At 42.2% G+C, this 20828-nt stretch overlaps 1 protein-coding gene across 3 annotated transcripts in view; it reads right to left on the bottom strand.

The window, feature by feature from the left end:
* Positions 1–20828, bottom strand: part of NKD1 (NKD inhibitor of WNT signaling pathway 1) — a 107649-nt gene that overhangs the window by 43696 nt on the left and 43125 nt on the right. Inside the window, exon 1 of one of the 3 annotated variants that reach the window (XM_032195474.1) lies at positions 8594–8641. The exons of the other annotated variants lie outside the window; for them this stretch is intronic. Within the exon in view, the coding sequence (XP_032051365.1) occupies positions 8594–8638 (45 nt within the window). The 5' untranslated portion in view covers positions 8639–8641. Of the gene's footprint in view, positions 1–8593; positions 8642–20828 lie in introns of those variants that run through there. 3 annotated transcript variants of the gene reach the window in all.

Genomic DNA, 20828 nt, shown 5'->3' with positions numbered 1-20828 from the left:
CACCCAAACCCAAGAAAAGTGTTGTGGTTTGTGTCTGTTTGTTCAATCTTGTCCAGATGAAAAGAAAGAGGTAAGAGATTTTTTTGAAAAACAAGGGATGGGAGGAACCTAGTTCCCCCCTGTGGGTATGTGAAATTTCCCATGGACCAGAAACATAACCATATATAACTATGGTCAGCTCAAGCCTAGCATTCACTACTAAAAAAAAAAAAAAAAAAAAAAAAAAAAAAAAAAAAGAAAAGAAAAAATATAATTTAGAGTAATATTAGTAAAAAACAGATATTCGGATATCCAAGATGATCATCACTTGTTCCAATAAAATAGTTTCATACTTAGCCTTAAAACTGTAAAATTAAAGGTAATAAATTTTAAACCACTTGTAGTCAGACATATTTGGAGATGACATGTCCCTAGGTAAGCAGCTTTCACACACAGAAGTTCATGCAGTCAAATATGCATAAAATGGAAGTTTGTACACATAAATTTCTGCAATAACTCTAGTCACAGGCAAAACACAAAGTGTTTTAGGAATACATTTTTTGTGTATGCATTTGGCTCTCATTTGAAGCCTTGATATTACCATCCTCTTCCAAAAATGTTTAAACATCCCCCTCTTAAGCCTTTTCAAATATACCATATGCTTCTGTATTAGAGTTGGAAGCTGTGTAAGGCGAGAGATTCCTTCCCTGTTCATAAAGTAACCTATATACATAGGGCCTTACACAGGTAAAACATGTATTCCAAGCCTCATTATAATGAAAATCAAAACCAGGCAAATGTAATGAAGAATTAAAGCACATACCATATAGAAAACACAATAGAGCAATACACATTTATGCCTTGGTTTAAGTCCAAGGTTGAACTTAAGACATATTTTACCTTTGCACTTAAGACCAATTTTACCTTTGCTTTACCTTTTTAACTGTGAACTGCTTTCTTCCCTATCTTTTTTTTTTTTTTTTCTCCTGTTTGTCATTCCAGATAATTTAATAGTAAGGACAATTCACTAGGATTCAAATTCCTATAAAGAAAATGTAAAGCAGCTCACACTTGGAGAGTCAAGGTGACTTCAACCTAGACCAACATTAAAATACGCATAGCAACTGCAATAATGCAGGTTTTTAAGCAGAAGCAGCAAGCTCGACTTTCGCGATGCTTTCTTTCTCTGAAATAAGAACCTGGTGCTCTGTGATCCATTACAGCTGGATTTTTCTTCCTCCACCAAGCATGGAGATTTCTCTCAGATAAAATTTCTTTATAATACAATCACAGCAGGTAGAGTTGTTAGAAAAACTGTTTTCTCCTCTAAGATCTCTGATAGATGATCTTGAGCGTGTTAAGCTGCTGTGGTTTAGGATTTTAGTGCCTTATCTGCCAATATGGCCTCTATGTCTCAAGTTACTGTCTTACTGTCTTCCTAGCAGAGATGGCAGACTGCAATGGGTATAGCACATCGGCTACTGAAATTCACCTTTTCGTACCTTAGCACAAAGCTCACACTAAGACACCAGTCAAAAAACTACGGCAGTAAAGCAGCAACTCCCAACCATAATAATACAGTAACAGTGTTTGAAATCACAGCATCTAAACCCACCAATTTGCCAGAATTGGAGCCCCCACAGTCTCACCTCACAGAAGGTGACTGTAGAGCAGTTCCAGTTACTAGCAAAATACTGTGAAGATAAAAACAGGATGACCAAAAGAACCTCTAATCTCCAGTTACAAAGGAACATGGACTATTACAAGCTTACGAGGCAAAAAAATATCCCCAATACCTTTATATCATGTTACAGACCCTCAGATGGGTACGAGCAGTAGTTACCATACACTTTTAAGGATACCCCATCTGTAGGAATATGAGGCTGATGAGGAAGCAAAAGGACAGAGCAGCAGGACACTTATGCAAGAGCCTTCATGAAGGACGCCTGATGAAGAAAGTAAATATAGACGTGGTGCTTTTTGCTCCAGGCTGTTTGCAACATGCAGGCAAAATCTCTTTTGTCCCAACCCAATGCCTGGACCAGCTTTCCATCAGGACAAAACACATACCCTTTCTTCATTCTTCTGACACATTTGCTTTCTAGCCTATGAAAATCAGGTAGCAGCAATGCTGAAACATGCTCTTTGCAGGTAGCTTTTCTGTCTCTGTCACAGTGGCAAGTGGGCATCCTCTTTTAGCGGCCAGCCACTGTGATGTGTGTTCAACAACAGCTACCAACCAGCCCACTTAACGTGAATTGTAAGATTCCTGTGCTCTGTTGAAAATGTGCTAGTGAGTATATATCCTGAATACTACATGGAAAAAAAAATCCACGGGAGAAATAAAAACCAACAATATCTTTAACGTGGATTTTTTTTTTTTTTTATTTTTGCCAACTACAAGTAAAAGTGCCAACAGATAAAATTATCCAGTGTGCATTAAACCCTGTAGTTAACGAGATGACCCACTGAGGGGGCAGTTTGGTTTAGGTTGTTCCAGTTTCAGGACAGAAGATTACTGGTCCTATGATGTTTTAACCCTGGATTTCATGGCTTTTTAGAGACTCCTGCTAGCTGTTGCAAAGTGACTTCTTCCATTAACATGATTATAGGAATTCTAGAACTATTATGGCTTCTTTTCAAGGTGATAGGGTAAGAGACAGTTTTTCAAGGACTTCTGTCAAATAACAGGTTATATAATTGAAAGCAACTGTATATATGAATAGACCTATGGATTCAGCAGTTACTTTCCAGATGAAGGGTCCAACCATCTCCAGCTAAAAAAGATCTTTTTCTTTGAGATGAATAACTGAAACAAGAAATGACTGTTTTCTGTAAAATTTAAATTCATGTTGAAGCTACTTCGGAAGGAAAAATGAACTCACTTTACTTTGTTCTTCTAGCTGTCCTCTAACCTATTTCCTGATTGCAAAATCAATTGTCCCATTTCCCCCAAGATCTCTTCCTCAATGTAGATTATACTGATGAACAAGTCTGAGGACATGAATGAGAAAAGAGAAATCTTCACCTAACTTCCAGCCTGGGAAGCAAACTAACTCCTCCAAATTGCTTATTTTGGGCTTCTTCATCACAGCAGACAGATGGGCGTAGCTATGTAATAAATCTGGTTTTCTGTTCAACTCCCTTTCATGATAGATTTAGTTACCAAGAAACTCTTTAACAAACAGACGTAAGTGCACCGAGGTGATTTTACCCAGGCACATGTGGAGAAACAAGCATGCAGAACATGGCTATAGAGCTTGACTACAAAATAACTTGCTCATTTAAGATGTGGTCACTGAAATCAAGGAGACTCTTTCTACTGGCTTCAGTGACCATTCCAGATTTAACATACTGCATTTTGAAACTTTCTGCTGATGATAGCCTCTATCTTCCTGTATAGCACAGGTTTTCATACAGCACAAGGGCTTAAAGCTCCCCTAGAATGATAATCAATGCTCCTCTATTATGTTTATGGCTTTAAGTCCTTTCCTGCTAATGGATGACGTATATTTATGCAGCTGGAGGAAACCTGGATTCAATAACTGCTCCACCACAGACTCACTGTGTGGTGTAGGGTAAGTCACTTAAATCTCTCTGTGCCTTCATTTTTCAACTGTAAAACAGAATTCTTGATGCCCACCTTTGCAGAGAGCTCTGAATCCTCAGGATGAAAACATACCCTGCTAAATAATATTACCTTGTTAGGAAGCACAGGTGTGTGACCCTGGACACATATGCTAATGTTGATCCATAAATCTGTCAACAGGAGGTGCTGGCAAAACAGATGGTTCACATTCCTTCTTAAACCACCTCTTTGTCCCCAAAGCCCAGGTATGTCAACTAATCATTTTATAACAGGTCAAGGTTTTAATGGGCCAGGAAGTCACAGCGTAGCACAATGCCACCAGCATTATGGCTAAAAACAGAGCCAAAAAGAGCAGAAGACAGACACAGAGGTTTCTTTTACTCTTCTCCTCTGCTCCCTGGCACGTAGGACAAACAACTGAGAGACTCTGCAGACAAAGATAAAAGAGAAAGCAGAGCCCATCCCCACACATTCCTGTAAGCAGTGCAGCATCGGTGATCATGCCTGAATGCTGATTGATGCTGCGCGCACAGAAACAGACACATGCTTTTTAATTACAGGCAATAAAAAACCACAGACACACACCATTTGAAAACCTGATTTAGACAAACAGTTGCGTGTTGACCCACAGGGTCAGGAGGATTACAAGCAAATAAAAAGTTCCCTTCTAAACTTTTTTTTTTTTTCCTTTTAAACTTACGAGTTACCTTTATTTTTAGGAATTTTGACTCCCCAGCCCAACAGCTGAACGCCGAGCACACTGCATTGGTTAAATGGTGCCGCAGCATCGAGGGCTTCGCAGCAGTCTGGGAGCACCGGGGCAGCCAGACAGGGCCCTGGGCAGGCCAGCGGCCATGCGGGACCGGCTGCCACGCACATTCCCCTAAAAGGAATCCCATGGCCAGAGCACCACATCAAAGCCACGGAGTTTAGCAGATTTCCCTTTCCCCTCCCCCTGAGTCTTTGAGACGGAGACTTCATACTCCAGAATTTAATATCTTTTTCCTCCCTCCCCCCACCAGCCCCTTTGTCTGCGGCTCTGTTCTCTAAGAGCTAACAGATGTTGATGCCATATAGTTTCAAAGAAAACTTTTGATGCCCACATAACTCATTACAACTAATATATTCCAAGAATGCTTGTAGCTCAGGAAACACTGGGGTGAAAAAACAGAGGAGAGGGGGCAAATGGCTACACTGAATAACCCTTGAGAGAAAATAAATAGTTCACTTCAAAGTCATCAGGGAATTCTTTAACAAGCTCTTTCTTCCGCAAAACACAGAACAAATTCAGCTGAGCCTAGAATTCCCAAAGGAAAAAAAAAACTACAACCAAAGCCCACATAAATGGCAAAGCAGAGGGAAGCAGCAGAGAGGTCGCCTGGTTCGCCCAGCAACAAAGCGCAGCATTCTCGAGGTCCGGTATTCCCAAGCAACCTGTGCTGTGCCAGGGCACAAAGGCACTGCTGAAAACACACTGTCACCAGCAACAATACAGAGAGCCCTAAAAAAAAGCTCACCCTGTCCCTCTGCACTGAATGAGCACAGGCAGCGATGAGATCATGCAATTCACAGCACCATGAGCTCAACCTTACAACACACGCACGAGGACATGTCACGTATATCACAACTGCACAGAAGCAGCGTTTGCTCACTTAGCAAAAGCAGGTGATGGGATTTTTCAGCGCGGGCAGGTCCGTGCTCTTAGCCGTTTTCTAGGGTTGCATCTCGGAGGCAACCGCTCATAAATTTCTCGAGCAGGTCTCCTCCCCTCCCCTGCCGCTTCGGCACACAGCTGCATCCTTCCCGTTTGGTGAGAAGCCCCCCAGGAGCCACCAGGGTTGGTAGAGAGAAGGGTTGCGAAAGGGGGGAGGGCGAGAATGCGATTACATCAATTTCCACAGCAGGAGGATCAGATTGCATCATTGCACACAACTTGGGGCCCGCTCTTTTATCCCTGATGCAGGCAAATTCCCCATTGAAATCAGTAGGAGACTTGTCTGTGCAAGGACTGCAGAATCGAGCTCTCTGTGATCACAGAATTAGAAAGCAGTAGGAAGCCACACCTGGCAGCACCTCTCAGTGGTGCCCTGCTCTCCGTTGGGATGGACGTAAAATCAAAACAAATGAAAACACAACAGCAGTGCTGCATTCCTCCTTCCCCTCACACACAAGCTCCTAAAAATCTGCCACTGCAATAAATGGGCAGAAGTCAGTATAAAGTTCCTACCAGTGAATGGGAGGCTCCCCACAAAACAAGAAACAATGGGAGTGGATTTTTATAGGGGAAAGAAGGGCAGCTGCAGGAGTGGGGATTTCTCATCTAATCGACAAAACGAAAAGGGTTTTAGACAAGTAGGTGTGTTTACTTATATTTTTCAGAGGGTTAGATGGCAGAGAGAAACCACGTATGAAAGCCTCGGAGCCAGTCAGCTCAACTTCTGCAGCAGCAGCAATGCAAGGTCTCTCTTCTGAACCATTCAAACACAAACCATAACAGCACAGCACTCTGTGCAGCGTTAGTGGTTCTTCACTGTTGCTCATTTCCAAGCACCACACTTTGCATCCACTTTCAGCTGCATAAAAAGTTTCCTGGTAGCAGCTCAATAGCTTCCCCACTTAGCTGCTGCTATCCCCATGCACACGTTCTCTCCAGAATAATTATCCCCTAAAATGCACTGGTAAACAGCTTAGGAAAACCAGAAGCAAAATCTTGTATCAGATTTGTTTGGGATAAATGTGGTTCTTGGTAAAATGCCTCCTTATTATCTCCTGCCTCATTGTTTGGAGATGGCTCATTTCCTCTAGAGAATAATGAGGAAGGCGTCCTCAAGCCTTGTAGATTTGCAAATAAAATACCATAACCCTGAGTTCATTCACTGCTTTTTGGGGTGTCAGGAAGCTTCAGCAGAGCTGCTCGGGTAACTCCAATTTATTCTGCGAACTTGGAGATCCCCACAGTGCTGGAGTGGGGCCAGAGGGAAAAGTCAGGAGAAGAGATGGGACAACACAGAAGTAGAAAACGCTACTAAAAGCATGGAATCAGAAGTCTCAAATATTCTGTAAATTCTCCAGATAGGAGATCTGGGTTCCAGGTTTCCCCCAAATGCCCCAATGCTTTTGGATTAGGAGGACTGTTCACCAGCTGCAGACCGCGAGCTGCCGCAGTGCAGCACGAGGCTGAACCAGAGCCTTCTGAGGATACTGCACGTTTTGCCCACGTTTCCTACAACTTTCAAATACCGTATCCCAATGTGGGTTAATTCCACGTTCCTTCTGTCTCACATACACCAGAACAATGTGGGGGAAAAAAAATTGCAAAAGGCATTATGTAGAATAATCCCTGTGGCCTCTTTTTAGCTTCAGCTGGGCCCCTCTTTGACTGTTTTGTCACAGGAAAATCATTGTCCTTTAGGAAGAAAAAAGTAACAAATGGTATTTAAAAGACAAACAAACAAACAAAACCACCACAGCAAAAACTTGGTAACTCTTACTTAGAGCAGCTACTGGCTGCAAGAGGTGAAGTTTCCCCAGCAAGACCCCAAGCACAGCAGCAGCAGCACCACAGCTGAGGCTTTACCTTCAAAAATAACAGGACTACAACCTGAGGCTCCTCCTAAAGCTGGTGGATGCTTTGTCTTTTCCAAGTGTTTGAATAAAAACTTAGAATTCTGCATCCTAACAATACTCTTTACACCATGCTTCTGCTTTCTATACCCAAACATTAACTGTAGAGGACATGACACATCCAGCTTTTCCATAACATTGCTAGACTCTCCTGCTGCTGATATATACTGAAAATCTATGTTTAACAACCTAAGCCACCTTTTTTTCTGGAATTTGTCAAAGAAAAAACCTCAGCTGTAGACAACCAGAGCAGAAGACCTTTCCAGTGCATCTCAGCAGTAGGTGCCCAGCAGTACTAACTGCTCTCTGAAACTCTAAATTCCATTACAATCTTAAGCAGATAATTCAAAAACAATTAACATTCTTCAGCTTTTTACCCAATTTTTGCTTCTTTTTAACTGTCAAAGATACCATCAATGCATTTTCAGCTGTGTCCCTGTGAACTCCAGAAGTCTGGACAGCAATCTTTCAGATGTGTGTTTCCTCCTCAAAGAGGACTTTCTGCTGACACACAGCAACCGTGCTACAGGGAGGGGAAAAAAACAGCTTCAGTCTGCCGTGATGCAGCATGATGCCTTGTTTTGAAGTGACTCTCACATTCTGGGCATGCAGTGCTCTACATCTTGGGCCACGGGTGTGTTTTGTCTCCTGAACTGGGCAGAGTGATGCCCAGAGACATCCAAAGACCTTAGAAGAGCTTTTTACATCTATTTCTCATTACTTCAAGGTTTTCTAGTTTGGGGACGTGTTTGGTTTTATATTGCAAGGAGAACAGAATCTTAAAGAAAAAAAGACTGATGCCACTAAAAGTGAAATTTCCTCTCAAGAAACACTGATGGAAAAATAAATGCACAAATCTCACAGTGCACCGAGGCAGTTCCTCAGCCTGAAACACCATCTTGCAGAGACGAAGCCAACCCCAGGTTTCTGAAGCACTGCAGGAGCTAATACTTGTGGGACTTTCTCTTCCTCACTCTTTTTTTCCTTTAGTCCACTATTTCCATTAACAAGCATGACTTAATCTATTACTCTTCTGCAGTCTACACTAGCAGAGACCCCTGCCAGTGGCACAGAAAACAGCTCCACAGCTGGCACAAACCGATTCAACAAAAGTGGCATCACTTGGCGTCAATGGCTGTGTTTCTCTTCCCACAGAGACCGTGAGAAAGCTGAAAGGGAAGCTCAAGGTGCCATCATCAAGGACCACACCAAATATTCCAGTCTGGGAAGCGACTAGCAAGTGACACAGCCTGGAGTTTTAAGAGCCTTACCAGGTTACCATCCTGCCCGACTTTCTTCTTTTAAGCTAACTTAACTCCATCTTTGTGGCAAGGTTTTGTACTCATTTGCTATCATTTATAACATCTTACTTAAATAGAAAGACCAGCTGAAATCCTTTACCGTATGTATATAATCTTTAATGTTTTCCATGAGGACCTGACCCATTTGGGAGAGGGGAGGACAGACGCCAGCTGAATGCAGATGACATGAAGAGCAGGAGTGAGTGGCCCCATGCAGCTATGAAAAAGGACAACAGCATCTTAAAATTCATGTTTGCTTGGAAAAGTTTTGCCTACTCTTCCACAAACACCTGAAAGGCATTAAAGCAGAAAGAAAATCTCAGCATTTCCAGTCAGTTTACTTTGCTCACTTGACTTCACAGGAGATTGTTTCCTTCATTTTCTCATTCACGCCTGCTGGTCCGTTCAGTGTGCTCCAGTGTGAAAGGTGCACAAAGAGGAGTGGTGCAAATAATTATTAAAATAAAGGAAAACGTCAAGGGGGCTTTCTTACATTAAGCTACTTCATTTAGGTTTTTTAATATGAACTCACTGTCATTACTGGCATCTCAGTTACCATTGTTATTTTAATCTCAAAGTTCTTTAATGCCTCTATTTTTAATTGCTTGTGTTTAAAGAATGAAAGCAAATTAACACAAACAGAGCAGGTATCATCTCCCTCACTAGGCACAACTCTTCAGTCAGAAGAGTCTGTCAGGCAGCCCAGATTGCATCAACAAGTTCACAGGCTCAGGACTCACCAGCACCACAGTACAAACACCGCTGTCCAAGCCATCCTGGCAAGAGATGCAAGCCTTGATTTTGATCCCAGTTTTACCCTAGTTTCACATTTCTGTAACTGCAGTGGAACAAAATCAGGGTGGCTGGAACCAGAATTGTGCCTTCACCTCTCTCCGGAGCATTCAGGATCAGGTCAGTTCATAGCTATAGCATCAATATCGATATCAAAGCAGATATTTTAACTTCTGTTGAAAACCCTTTGCATTTCTTCCACAAGCAAAATATTAAGAACCCTGCCCTAGAGAAAGATGAAAGGAGCCAATCTCCCCTTTAAATTACCAAGCAAGCTTGGGCCTTGACTCCCTTTTCAATGGGAAGTCAAAACGTCTGACTTCAATCAGTTTGTATAAACCAGCTTTTGTTTTTCCTTTTACCCAAATGACTCCACTCTTAAGGATTTATTGTAACTGGATTGCTTTTCTACCCAGCAGGGAGCTGTAGCACTAGCAAAGCTGTTCCACACAGTAGGTTTTCCGCTGATTGAATTTCTAGACTTTCAGCTCTTCGGAAATGTTTGCTCTTGTACAAGCTGTCAGAGGGAAATTGTGTGCACTCGATTTTGTCTCAGCTAAAGCCAAGCGGGGTTCCACATGCAGCCAGCCAATGCGGAATTGAAAGAAGAAGGATCAATCAAATTGTGAAGGAAAAAAAAGTCTCAGTCACAAATGAAACAAACAAACAAAAAATAAAAGGGCAAGGGGAAGCAGATGAGAAGGAAAACCATTTCTACAAATAAGCACACTCAGAAGAACCAATAACATGCAGAAAAGCCTTTATTTAAAGACCACTACAACAAGGGTTGGGAACTAACTGAAGAAGCTGTGCCATTTAAACACACACAAAGCCAACACCATGAGGTGCTCCAAAACCAACCTGACACACACACCTTCATCCCTGGGAGCCTTACCAGTCCTGCTACAACTGTTAGGGCCATGGCCCCGTCACCACGTCGTGGCTGTGGTCGCAGCACAACGTCCTGCCACTGCGAGCACTGGAGCAGCCAGGTCTTCTACACCACCTGAATGTACCTCTGCCTGCTTAGACAGCAGGGACATGCACTGGGAAGGTGCAGAAAGCTACTGCAACGCACCTCACTGCCCACAGATGGCTGAGGGTGATCTAACGAGGATTTTTCAGCCCTTACATTCTTGGTGTTTCTTAAAGAAGATTACAGAGCCATTGCCACTTGCTGTGGGACACAGCCATTATCTTACCATGTACATGACCCAATGGTTCAAGTTGCTGTCCGCACTTGAGATTTTGTTATTTAGTAATCTAATAAATGATAACACCAGAAGTGCACGTAGGGGCCAAGGCAACTAAAAAAAATCAGAAGAAAGCAAGCAGAGATTAAGACATCTGTATTAAAGATACCATAAAAGGATTTTAGTGTAAGCAACACTTGACCGTGGTATGGTCTGGAATAGCTCATATTTCTAACTCAATTGCAAGGACACATTTTGGTTCTAACTGCATTACACGGAACAGAAATGCTTTTAGGACTAAGCCAATACCTCCAAATGACATAGTGACCCGTGAACATGGCAGCACAGGTGAATATTAGATTGGGAGTGTCTGCCCTGCCTGCCATGGGTAGATAAGCCCTGCAGTCTTTAAGTACACCATCATACAGCCAGGAACAATTGCTCTGACAACAGGCACCCCATCTTGACTCAGTACTGAGGTTTACATCTTGATGACCCTGTGTTAGGAAAAATCATGCCACTTGTTTTAAGAAGTAATTACAGCTAGTGGATTTTTTTTTTTTTTTGACACACAGCACAGCACAGAGCACAAATGTCACACAACAGAGATTTTGCTGTTAAATAACCAGACTTGACCTTGAAAGACTCTTAAGTCCTGCCTTGTATTATTCAGGACTTATCCTTATGGGTAAGTTTAGTGAGTAGCCAGATAGTGAGAGTGGAAAACTGCTTCACTAATTGTCTGTGAGGACATTAATTCTACCTGCTGAATGTGAAATGGAGAAAAACACCCTGCAGAAAGGCTTTCATAGTAGATCCCACTGCCTGCCAGAGTGATTAGTGCAGTCACTAAAAGGTGTAAAAAGTGAACTTTGGGTTTACAGGGCGCTTTCCTCAGAAGAGGCTTACTATGCAGCGAGAAAAGATGACATCCATCATGAAACAAATAATAATAATGAGGATTTTTGCAACTATTCTATTCTTCCCCAGTCAGCTGCCTTCTATTCACAGTGGTTTTCTCTCAGTTCCCACCTTATTTCACCTGTTAAGCATAGCTCAGTGATGTTCCTGCTGGGAGGCTGTTCAGACACGCTTTCCCACCTCAGCACACTGACAGCCTGACATTCGTGTTCCTAATCAACGGTGCACCTCAGCAAAGCCCCGATGATGAAAGGAAATATCCTGGCTCCAAAGTCTTCTAAAAGGGCCACTTGACTGATGAAGGCATTTACACCACTATTTGCACCGTATTTAATGAACCTCATTACCCAAACAGTCATCTCCTCATACTAGTCACTAAAAACTGAAGTTTCCTCATTTTTTACCTCTTGGGAGACTACAGTTCCTCTTTGACCATAAAGAAAAACATTGCAAACGAAAAAGGGAGAAGGCAGAGAGTAACAAATTCCTGATCCACAAAAAGAAAGCTCAAGGCTGCAAATGAGCTGAAACTTTGATCAATCTTTCCCACTGATGCTATTAAGATTTACTACAGCTGTCCCAGCTATTAGTGTTAGCAGTGCCCCCGCCCAGGGCTGTTACCGTGTGCAACAGCTAAATACAGTATTGCCTGAAGATAGAAATTCATTCATAAATCCCAACAAGGGTTACTGAAAGGTTACTGCACTCCAATTAAGGATATGCTGCCATTTTCAGCTAAATGCAGATTTGATTTAGATGGGCATAGATTCAATACTGCAAATGCATAACCTTCAATGGTTTATGGGAAAAGGAGAAAAAAGACTGGTCAATTTTCCCCACAGGGACTCAAGGAGCTTAGATTGCCTGAAACACTTCTTATCTTATTATCTATTTCAATCGTTTTACTGTGCGAAATACCTCCCTCCCTCCAAAAGTCAAGCCAGAAGTCTGAATGTCCGAGTCACTCCACTCTGATGTGCGTAATTATAAAACATACACATTGTGGATTTACTACTTCTCCCATTTAAATAAATTGAAGTGCTGCAATTGATTTTAATGGAAGGAATCCTTATTTCCATTGCATAGCATAAGCCATCTGCAGATTAACATCCCAGACCACATGTCATGCCTTGCAGGTCTCATTTTAGAGTGCAATTGCCTTTCATCCCAAACAAACTGCTGCTAATCTGCCTTATTTGCTTTAACAGTTACCTTACCGTTCTTGTGGGAAGCTACCAACCCTCTGAAGGAGCAAAGTGGTTTGACACAGAACCAGCATGGTGACAACAAACCTCAGGAAAGCTTTTGCTGGTTTTGTTTGTTTGGTTGTTTTGTTATAAATACAAAAATACACTGAGTTTGGGCAAAATTATAAACAAGGCCTAGTGACACAAGAAGACAGGAAAACAGGCACAGAAGAAATTAAAGGCACTCTGTCATGGAAACATTTGCAAATACACCAAAACCGATGCAAATGAACAGATCTTTTGGAACTGACAAGAGTGCTTAAATGCGCAAATTCCACAGTTTGCAGGATCAAACATTTAAAATGAAACCTTAAAAACAATTAAAAAAAGAGGCAAGGAACCTGTAACTGAATAACAGCACATGAAATACAGCATCTGACTAATACTAATGTTAATTATACCTCATTAAAAAATAAACTTCAAAGTGGGACCAAAACCTGAACGGTAATACAGGCAAGATTTAAAAGTGATAATAAAAAACAGGCTAAGGTATGTACTTGAATATGCAGCGAGAATGGAGTAGGCTGAAACAAAAACAAGGCAAGGAAGCAAGAACTACATCAGGAAAGAAAACGGGATGGGTGTAGAGAAAAAGCATGTTCACGGGTCTTTACCCCTTATCTATTTAGGGCCACATCCTGCAAACATTTAACACCTGACCAAAAGAGTAATGCCACGCCCACTGCCATGGATTTCAATGACTTGGGTCTAACTCCTGAAGGCATGCCTTGGTTTGGAGTTACCGAGGCTGCTTCATCTGAATGAGCACACGCAGACATGCATCTGCAGGATTTAGCCCTTTGCTCACAGCCCTTGCAGCACTGCATTTTTCTTACAGCATGGCTCCAACAGCCACAGCCTTCTCCAAGCAAGAATTAATTGCTGGGAGTGTGATGGGATGGGGTGCAATGCAGGGACGGATACCCCACGGGGACTGGGATTTCTGAGAAATTATGGGCAAATTCCGCTGCTTACCTGACAGAAATGAGCCAGGCTGCTAGCTGACACTTCAGAAAACAGTAAGAACGCTGCCCCAGTGAGAAAACTTGCTTTCAGATGTAAATGAACTTTCCTCAGATCACGCACATGTAAAGACAAAGTTAGGTATCAACACCTAACATACACATAGAGTTGGATCACTTCCTTGATAAAAATAAAAAAATATAAATCAAGAATTCAAAAGAAAACTGGGTACAAAGAACATAGCTTTGTGGATGATGGCTGTAACTGAAGCCATTCTACAACTCTACACCATTGCAAAAAGATGTAGATTAATCCCAGTAGCTCACCCGCCACCAAGGTGCACTGTCTGCTACCCGAGCAAATGCTGTAAAGTGATCTTCAAAGCTGCTACATGTGCTGCTCTTACAGCAGTGTCTATAGCACAGACATACCTCTCAGAGGTGTTACATGAGACAGACAGGGGTAACTGCCTCTAAGGACATACCTCAAAGGCAATAATCCATACAGAGATGTTAAAAACAACAACAACAAAAACAATATACACAAACCTGAGGAGTGGGAGAGCACATGGAGGTAGGCTAGGAAAATACATTGATGGAAGTAAAGGCCCTGAAAGTTGCACCATGTTTATGGAAAAGCATAATGCTCAAACCTGGACTGCAAACCTCATTTGAATAGTTCTTCTGGGGTCTCCAAAGCCAAGGCGGAAGCCCCAGCAGCTTGAGCTGGAGGATGGTGTCCTCAAGAAGCCACCTGCCGCAGACTCTAAGCTCTGCGAACAAGGTGCAGAGAAGCCTACAACACACAACAGGAGCTGTACGCAGCTTTCTGGCCCATCTCGGGGGGGGGGGCACAATGTAGACTCAGACACTGGGAAGCCTAGCAGGAGAGAGCATCTGTGACTATGTGACAGGCTTTAAACTTCAGGAAACCTGGGCAAGACCTGGCTTAGATTATAAAACGCAATGGCTGTGATAGTTTTAGCACAGCAGTTCAAAACCTGGCAGTCCCTGACCTAGGATGGGCCAATGGTGCTGCAGGTAGCCCTGCAGTACATGGATTTTGTGCTGGACCATGAGGTAGTCTGTTAGTTGCTCACACTGTAGCAATTCCAGATATTTTTTCAACTTTCTCAGCTTTTATGGCAAATAAACAACCACGCATACCTGATATTTACCCACCGCAACGGCTGTTAACAGCTTGATTTTGTGAATCTCACACAATGCCTGCAAAACAAACTTTGCGGCTGCTGTGCTTGTGATGGGTTGGGTACTGCTCTGCATCCTGACTGAATCTTAAATATGCCCAGTACAGCTGTTTGTTTTAGCTAGGGATCTTTTCATAGGCCTGTTTTGATGGGCAGAGTTCCTTCTGTTCTGCTTTGGTGTCTTTTCCATTTAAGAGTAACAAACTTAGAAGATTTTAAAATAAATAAATAAATGGAACAGGAAACTATCCTAGCTTCAAGATCTGACTTTCTGGATAGAATTTAGGACAAGAGGCAATACTAACAAATACAATTTGTACCAGACTTTAAAGCCTACATGCCAAAGCCAATGATCACACACATACACAAATTCATGCTGTGAATTCCCTTTTAAGCTTGCTGGAGATAACACACAAAAGCTTGTTTAGAGACCTCTGCTCTTTCCTTTTTTTTTTTTTTTTTTTTTTTCCCTAGTGTTTTATCATTGTATTTATTTTTGTTATGCTCCTGCACATAGAGAGAGCCTTAGCTCTCTGCTTACAGTGTGCATTCTGCTCCTCTCACCGGAGCAGGACAGGAAGTGGAGAGAACACAAGTTGCCTAATTACCCCCAGAGCAAGTCAGCATGCTGAGGCTTTAGAAGCAGTTGTGCAGCCCTCTGTGATCAGGGCGGCGTTAAACCCTCTGATAACAGAGCAGGTCAGGTAGGTACGTCACTGGACGTGTCATACCATACCAACAGAAAACCGTAGCTCCTTTGAAGAGGGTTTGTGCACAGAGGTAACAAGGCTAGCTGTGCTGTTAGGTACAAGCAGCTGCCACAAGCCCTCAAGCCAGGGACGAGCATAATGCAGACAGGGAGAGAGCTTGGTTCAAAGGCCCAAGTCTGACAGTAAATACTCAAAGAAAAAGAAAAGCCAAAAAAAAAAAAAAAAAAAAAAAAAGAAAAAGAAAATAGAACAAAGAAATCTTAAACTGGTTTGTCTGTTTTTAAATTTACAGAACTGTAAACAAATCCAGAGGTTTATTAATTTCTAATGTTTTTCTGTGGTCATGTAATGCAACTGCGAGCTTTGATTTAAGAAATGAAATTTGGCAAGAAAGGCGTTTCAAGGCAGCCTACTCACTTTCCCATTAAGAAGATTAAAAAAGAATCCAAAATATTTAACTTTGAGTAATAAGGTCTATACTTGTGCGGCAACTAATCTTGTGCTCACGCGCATCCCAAGTCAGTACGGCACTTGCTTAACTTTAAGCATCCAAGTAATCCCACTGACTTCCCTCATGCTTCAGCATACGCTAAGTGCTTTGCTGAAATGGGGCCATGATCAGATTTAACAGTGTCCCTTAATGAGGATTTGCACGTTGGAATAAAAAGTCTCCAGAAAAGCCACTCAGCCTGTAAAATGCTAGCCATTCACCTTAACCAGCAACTTCTTATCTAACTTTGTCTTTAAATACAACTATCCTACACATAAGGAAGGAAATCACTGAGTTATTTTAAACAGTGTTTCAAGTTCAGGTAAATGCGGGGAAAAATCAGGGCCTGGACTCTCAGCCGTATCCAGACTTGCTGTGCCTGAATGTAGAAGGCAGCAGCAGCTAATCCCTTGGTACACCACAGCCACTTGTGCACTCAGCCTCAACTCTGAACGTGCTGCCTTTTGTAATCCAACAAGCAGCATCAGTATTTTCTAGCCAAATTCTTTTTGGCTATGATCTTCTCCAGATTTTAATCACATTACTTGAATGCAAAAGGAGTTAAATGTGAACCTTTTGGCCACGATCAGCTTTAATTACATACATCATTCTCAGGAGCAGTAGCTGAGAAATAGCCTTACTTTGCCTTGAAAATACAAAGTACAGTCAGGAAGAGAGGGAAAAGATTCTGAAGAAATACCATCAAGATGCATCCCCCCAGGTCAAAGGGAAGGCCAGTAATTTACACTATGAAAACATCGGTGGTTTCCTTTAAAGCAGGGTTAGGTCTTTGTCCCAATTATAAGTATTCTGCTACCACTGTGTTATCCCGCATCCAGAAACTGCAATGACCATCCATTTACCTGTTTAGAGAACTTTGAGGAAAGCCACAAAAGCTGCAGCTTTTGCAGCAAGAATAAATGCCCCTAAATGCCCCTGTGGGAACAGTGGAGAGCTTTGCCAGAGCTGGTGCATCTGCCACCGGCTCAGTGGGACTGTGCTGGCATTACTCCTGCTGTGCCATGGGTGGCATCGGCTTGTCTGCAAAACAAAGCTTTGCTGGACTGAAACTGGAAGCTTGGTTTTAACCTGAGTAAGAGTGCAAAGAGCTGTGTAGACATTTATTTTTGTGTGGTTTGTTATTATGTAGCTTAATCAATTCAGAATCACTTAAAGCCAAACAAAACAGGAATCCCTAATGCCCACAACGGAGTTTTCACCATTCGGTTCAGATTAAAGTAGCAATTTATTTAAACTACAGTTGTGCTACTCCTGTATGTGGACAAGGCCAAAGCTAATCAGGAGTCACCTCACTGCAAGCCCAGCGAGCGGAGATAATGGAAAGGTCTGCTTTGGGAGAGGGAGAGGGAAGACTCCCTGCTAGACAGGGCTTTCAAATCTATTTCTGCACCAAAGAAACAATCCCCTCAACGTCCCTCCAGTGTGTTGTCAAAACTGACCTGTGTGAAATTTGAGAATGGATATAAATCAAAGGGAGAAAAAGTAATAAAAAGCTCCCGGCAGACTTGATGACATGTTGATAATGTTCTTGTCCTGGAGTCAGGGTGACACCAGCCCAAAGATGATATATAGAACTAAGCCCACATACCGACGATTTACTGGCCTAACGACAGTTTTCATTGATCAGAGGCCAACAATTACTGGATTCCTTCCCACAGCCTATTTCAGTATCAGGCTCTGGCGTACAATCAAAACACTAGCCCTGCTTCTCCACAGTTCATGTGCCAACTTTGCAGTGGATGCTCAAGCCAAGCAAGAATGATATGCAAATCTGGCAGGTGTTTGGGGCATACCAGTGCTGCTCAGAAGCCCAACCATAAAAAAGGAAACAGCAGAAAGGCTAAGGGAGTCCCGCTCTGCCGCAGACAGGCTGCAGGCTCTGTACAGTACACAGTAAACAGGTCCCAGAAACAGGAGACATGGCTTTCAGGCAGCAACAGAAAAGCTCAATTATTTTTGTTGAGCATAAACAAAGCACATTCTTTATATCCCCTCCAGATCGTCTGAAGGCCCCTCTTGCCATTGAAGCTTATTTCAAAAAGAACAAGAACTTACAAACAAATAGAGCAACTGGTCCTGGTACCAATCACGTAACATTCCTTTGGTTTTTTACATTTTGCTTTGTGTTTTAATGTAGGGAACCAGTAGAAAGAGATTTATTTCCCAAGCGTATGGAAAATGGATGTGTCAAACTGAATTAATATCTGCAATGGCATATTCAAATGGCCATAATTAAGCTGCTGGAACGAGATGAATCAGTGTGGGAAAGGTGCTGGCAGAGAAGTATTTTTCCAGTTTATTACTGTCTCTCACAGAGAGGCAAGTGCATGTAATTTGTCTTGGTCTATCAGGATTTACCTATCTGTTCCACAGTCAGCAAAGGGAATGTTGCAAATTTCCAAAAGCTTCTATCCGCCTTCTTTGGGACACAAGGAAAAGATGGCGAAAGCTCCAAGGAAATAAACAACTGTTAAACAAAGTAATTAATAGATTCTGTATCACAAACTCATGAGAAAGATACATTTAGAAACTGCCCTGGAGCACAGCCTATACAAAGCCTGATTTATTTATATATATATATATATATATATATATATATATATATATATATATATATATGCATGTATAAAACCCTCTTTCACAAAAGGGGAAAGGATGTAACTACAAAGGAAAAACAAGGAGGCTGAGTACCCAACAATATGTCGCTGGCATGTGCTCTGAAAAGAAAGGGCATTTTCCTCTATTCAAGCATCCTGACAGTAACATTTAATAAAAGGATCCAGAAGGTTCAAATGCAAGTAGATTTTTATATGGAGGTTATTAACTTCCATACAAACATGGTATACAAAGGCAGACCCTCTGAAAGACCAAGAGATCAATGGCCTTTATGTGCTCCTCCGCGTAGTACTGGCTGAACAGCTCTTCCTTGCTGTCTCTATTTCAAACTTCACTTAATGTGGTATTTCAGCTTTCATGCCTATTTACTCTTGAGATGTGACAGGCCAGTAACAACAAATATTCTCATCACAGCCATGCCTGCATGCCCTGGTGATGAGCTGGAGCCCTCTCATACCAAGCACTGCACTACCACTTTGATGATGAGCCTGTGAGCGCTGACCACACTCCTGGCTGTCCTGCAAAGGCCTCCTTGTCTTCCCAGCTGGGAAGCATTCTCCCAGGAATCACAGCACCACCCTGCCTAACTGCAACAGATTATCTCAGACGGAGCAGCTCTACATGAGGCTCTCTGGAGACAAGCCACATCCAGGGCAGAGCAAGTACTAAAACACGTTTATTTTTTGCCTAAATGCAGACAGGTTGTTGGGAAGAACTTCTTTACCTTTTCCATACTAAAGGAATAAATAGAGAATGGCTGCAGAGCCTGGGGAGTTCTCTTTTCTTCTTAAGAAGGGGTGAGTTATTTGATGGGTCCCCAAGGGAAACAGTACTTCTTTCAGCCTCTCTCCACTCCATTGCAGTATTCATCCAGATCGTAAGCCTCTCCTGGCAACTGCTGAAGTCACCCATCTTCAGCAACAACATTGATAAAACAATAATAGCTCCATATCTCCTATTTTATTTTTAAATCCCTAGAGAAGCATCAGATCAACAACATTTCTGTGTGGAGGGAGAAGGCGACATTGGTAAACACTTTTTGTCAGCAACTGACACTGACGCTTATTAATCTGAGCTCCGATTTTAAAGCAAAGAAATTCCGGCTCTCAGCCTCACCTGAGAGGTTGAATCTGTCTGCATCACACATCTATGGGAAGCTGTGGAAATATAGGACAGCTCACTGAGCGGAGCGCCACCTTTTTGTGATCTGTGTTCGAGTGATTTGCAATATATTTTGACCCTCTATACAGAGACCACAAAGTTTTTCAGCACGTTTTGTCCACTCTTTCATACCACTGGTGTTTCCCTCTTTGCTAGCATTTAAGCATTTAGAGAGTCTGGTGTTCATCAGTATGCCCTCCTGGTCAGGCATCTGTTTCAGCTTCAACTGGTCTGTTAAAAAAACAAACAAGCAAACAAACAAAAAAACCACAACCCACTCATATGTTCAAAGAAGCCAAATTATTACCTGAAGAGGGTCCCCAGACTAGAACATCTGCAAGCAGGAAAAAGGTGTGTTTCTAAGCATCAGACTTTTGGAGGAGAAATAATTTACAAATATCAAGTACTTCAAATGCTAAGTCTACCAATCAAGGTTAAAAAGTTCCTTTTCAGAGATAACTCTTTCCCAAAGAACCTGCTTTATCCTTAAAGGGAGTACGTGACAATTGTATGCTGTTCGCTAGTTCACTATACACTGGATGTAATTATAGCCTCAAATGACACTATATCAACATATTTCTAATGTTTCTTTTCACCAAGAGTAACAGGGGAAAACCACACAATCCTATTATTCACAAATCCACTGATAATTGTTGAATAATACACTTGGCAAACTAAATGAAGACCTATTACAGAGCTGCTCCAAAACCACGTGCAAGTATTTTAGATAACTTATTTGGGAAACAGCCATACAATGTGCTGGGTGGAGGGGAACAGCCCTGTTCCCCAAATCGTTTTGCTTTTGCTGTTTTGCCTCACTTTCATGGTTTTACACTGCCTTCTTTTTGCTGTTACAGGTCATGGTGCACTTCCATTTCACCCTCCATCCCCCATGCCCTCCTCCCCTAGCACCAGCCTTTTCAGATCATTGCAAAGCATTCATCTCTCCTTGTCACTCCAGTCATGCTCCTGCCTATGATTTTTGGAAAAAGCATGAACTAAAATTTATTTTTA

This window comes from Aythya fuligula, chromosome 12 (assembly GCF_009819795.1).
Source record: "Aythya fuligula isolate bAytFul2 chromosome 12, bAytFul2.pri, whole genome shotgun sequence".
Classification (NCBI taxonomy): domain Eukaryota; kingdom Metazoa; phylum Chordata; class Aves; order Anseriformes; family Anatidae; genus Aythya; species Aythya fuligula.
Note: the sequence above shows the minus strand (reverse complement) of the source record. Positions and strands in the feature narration are given on the sequence as shown.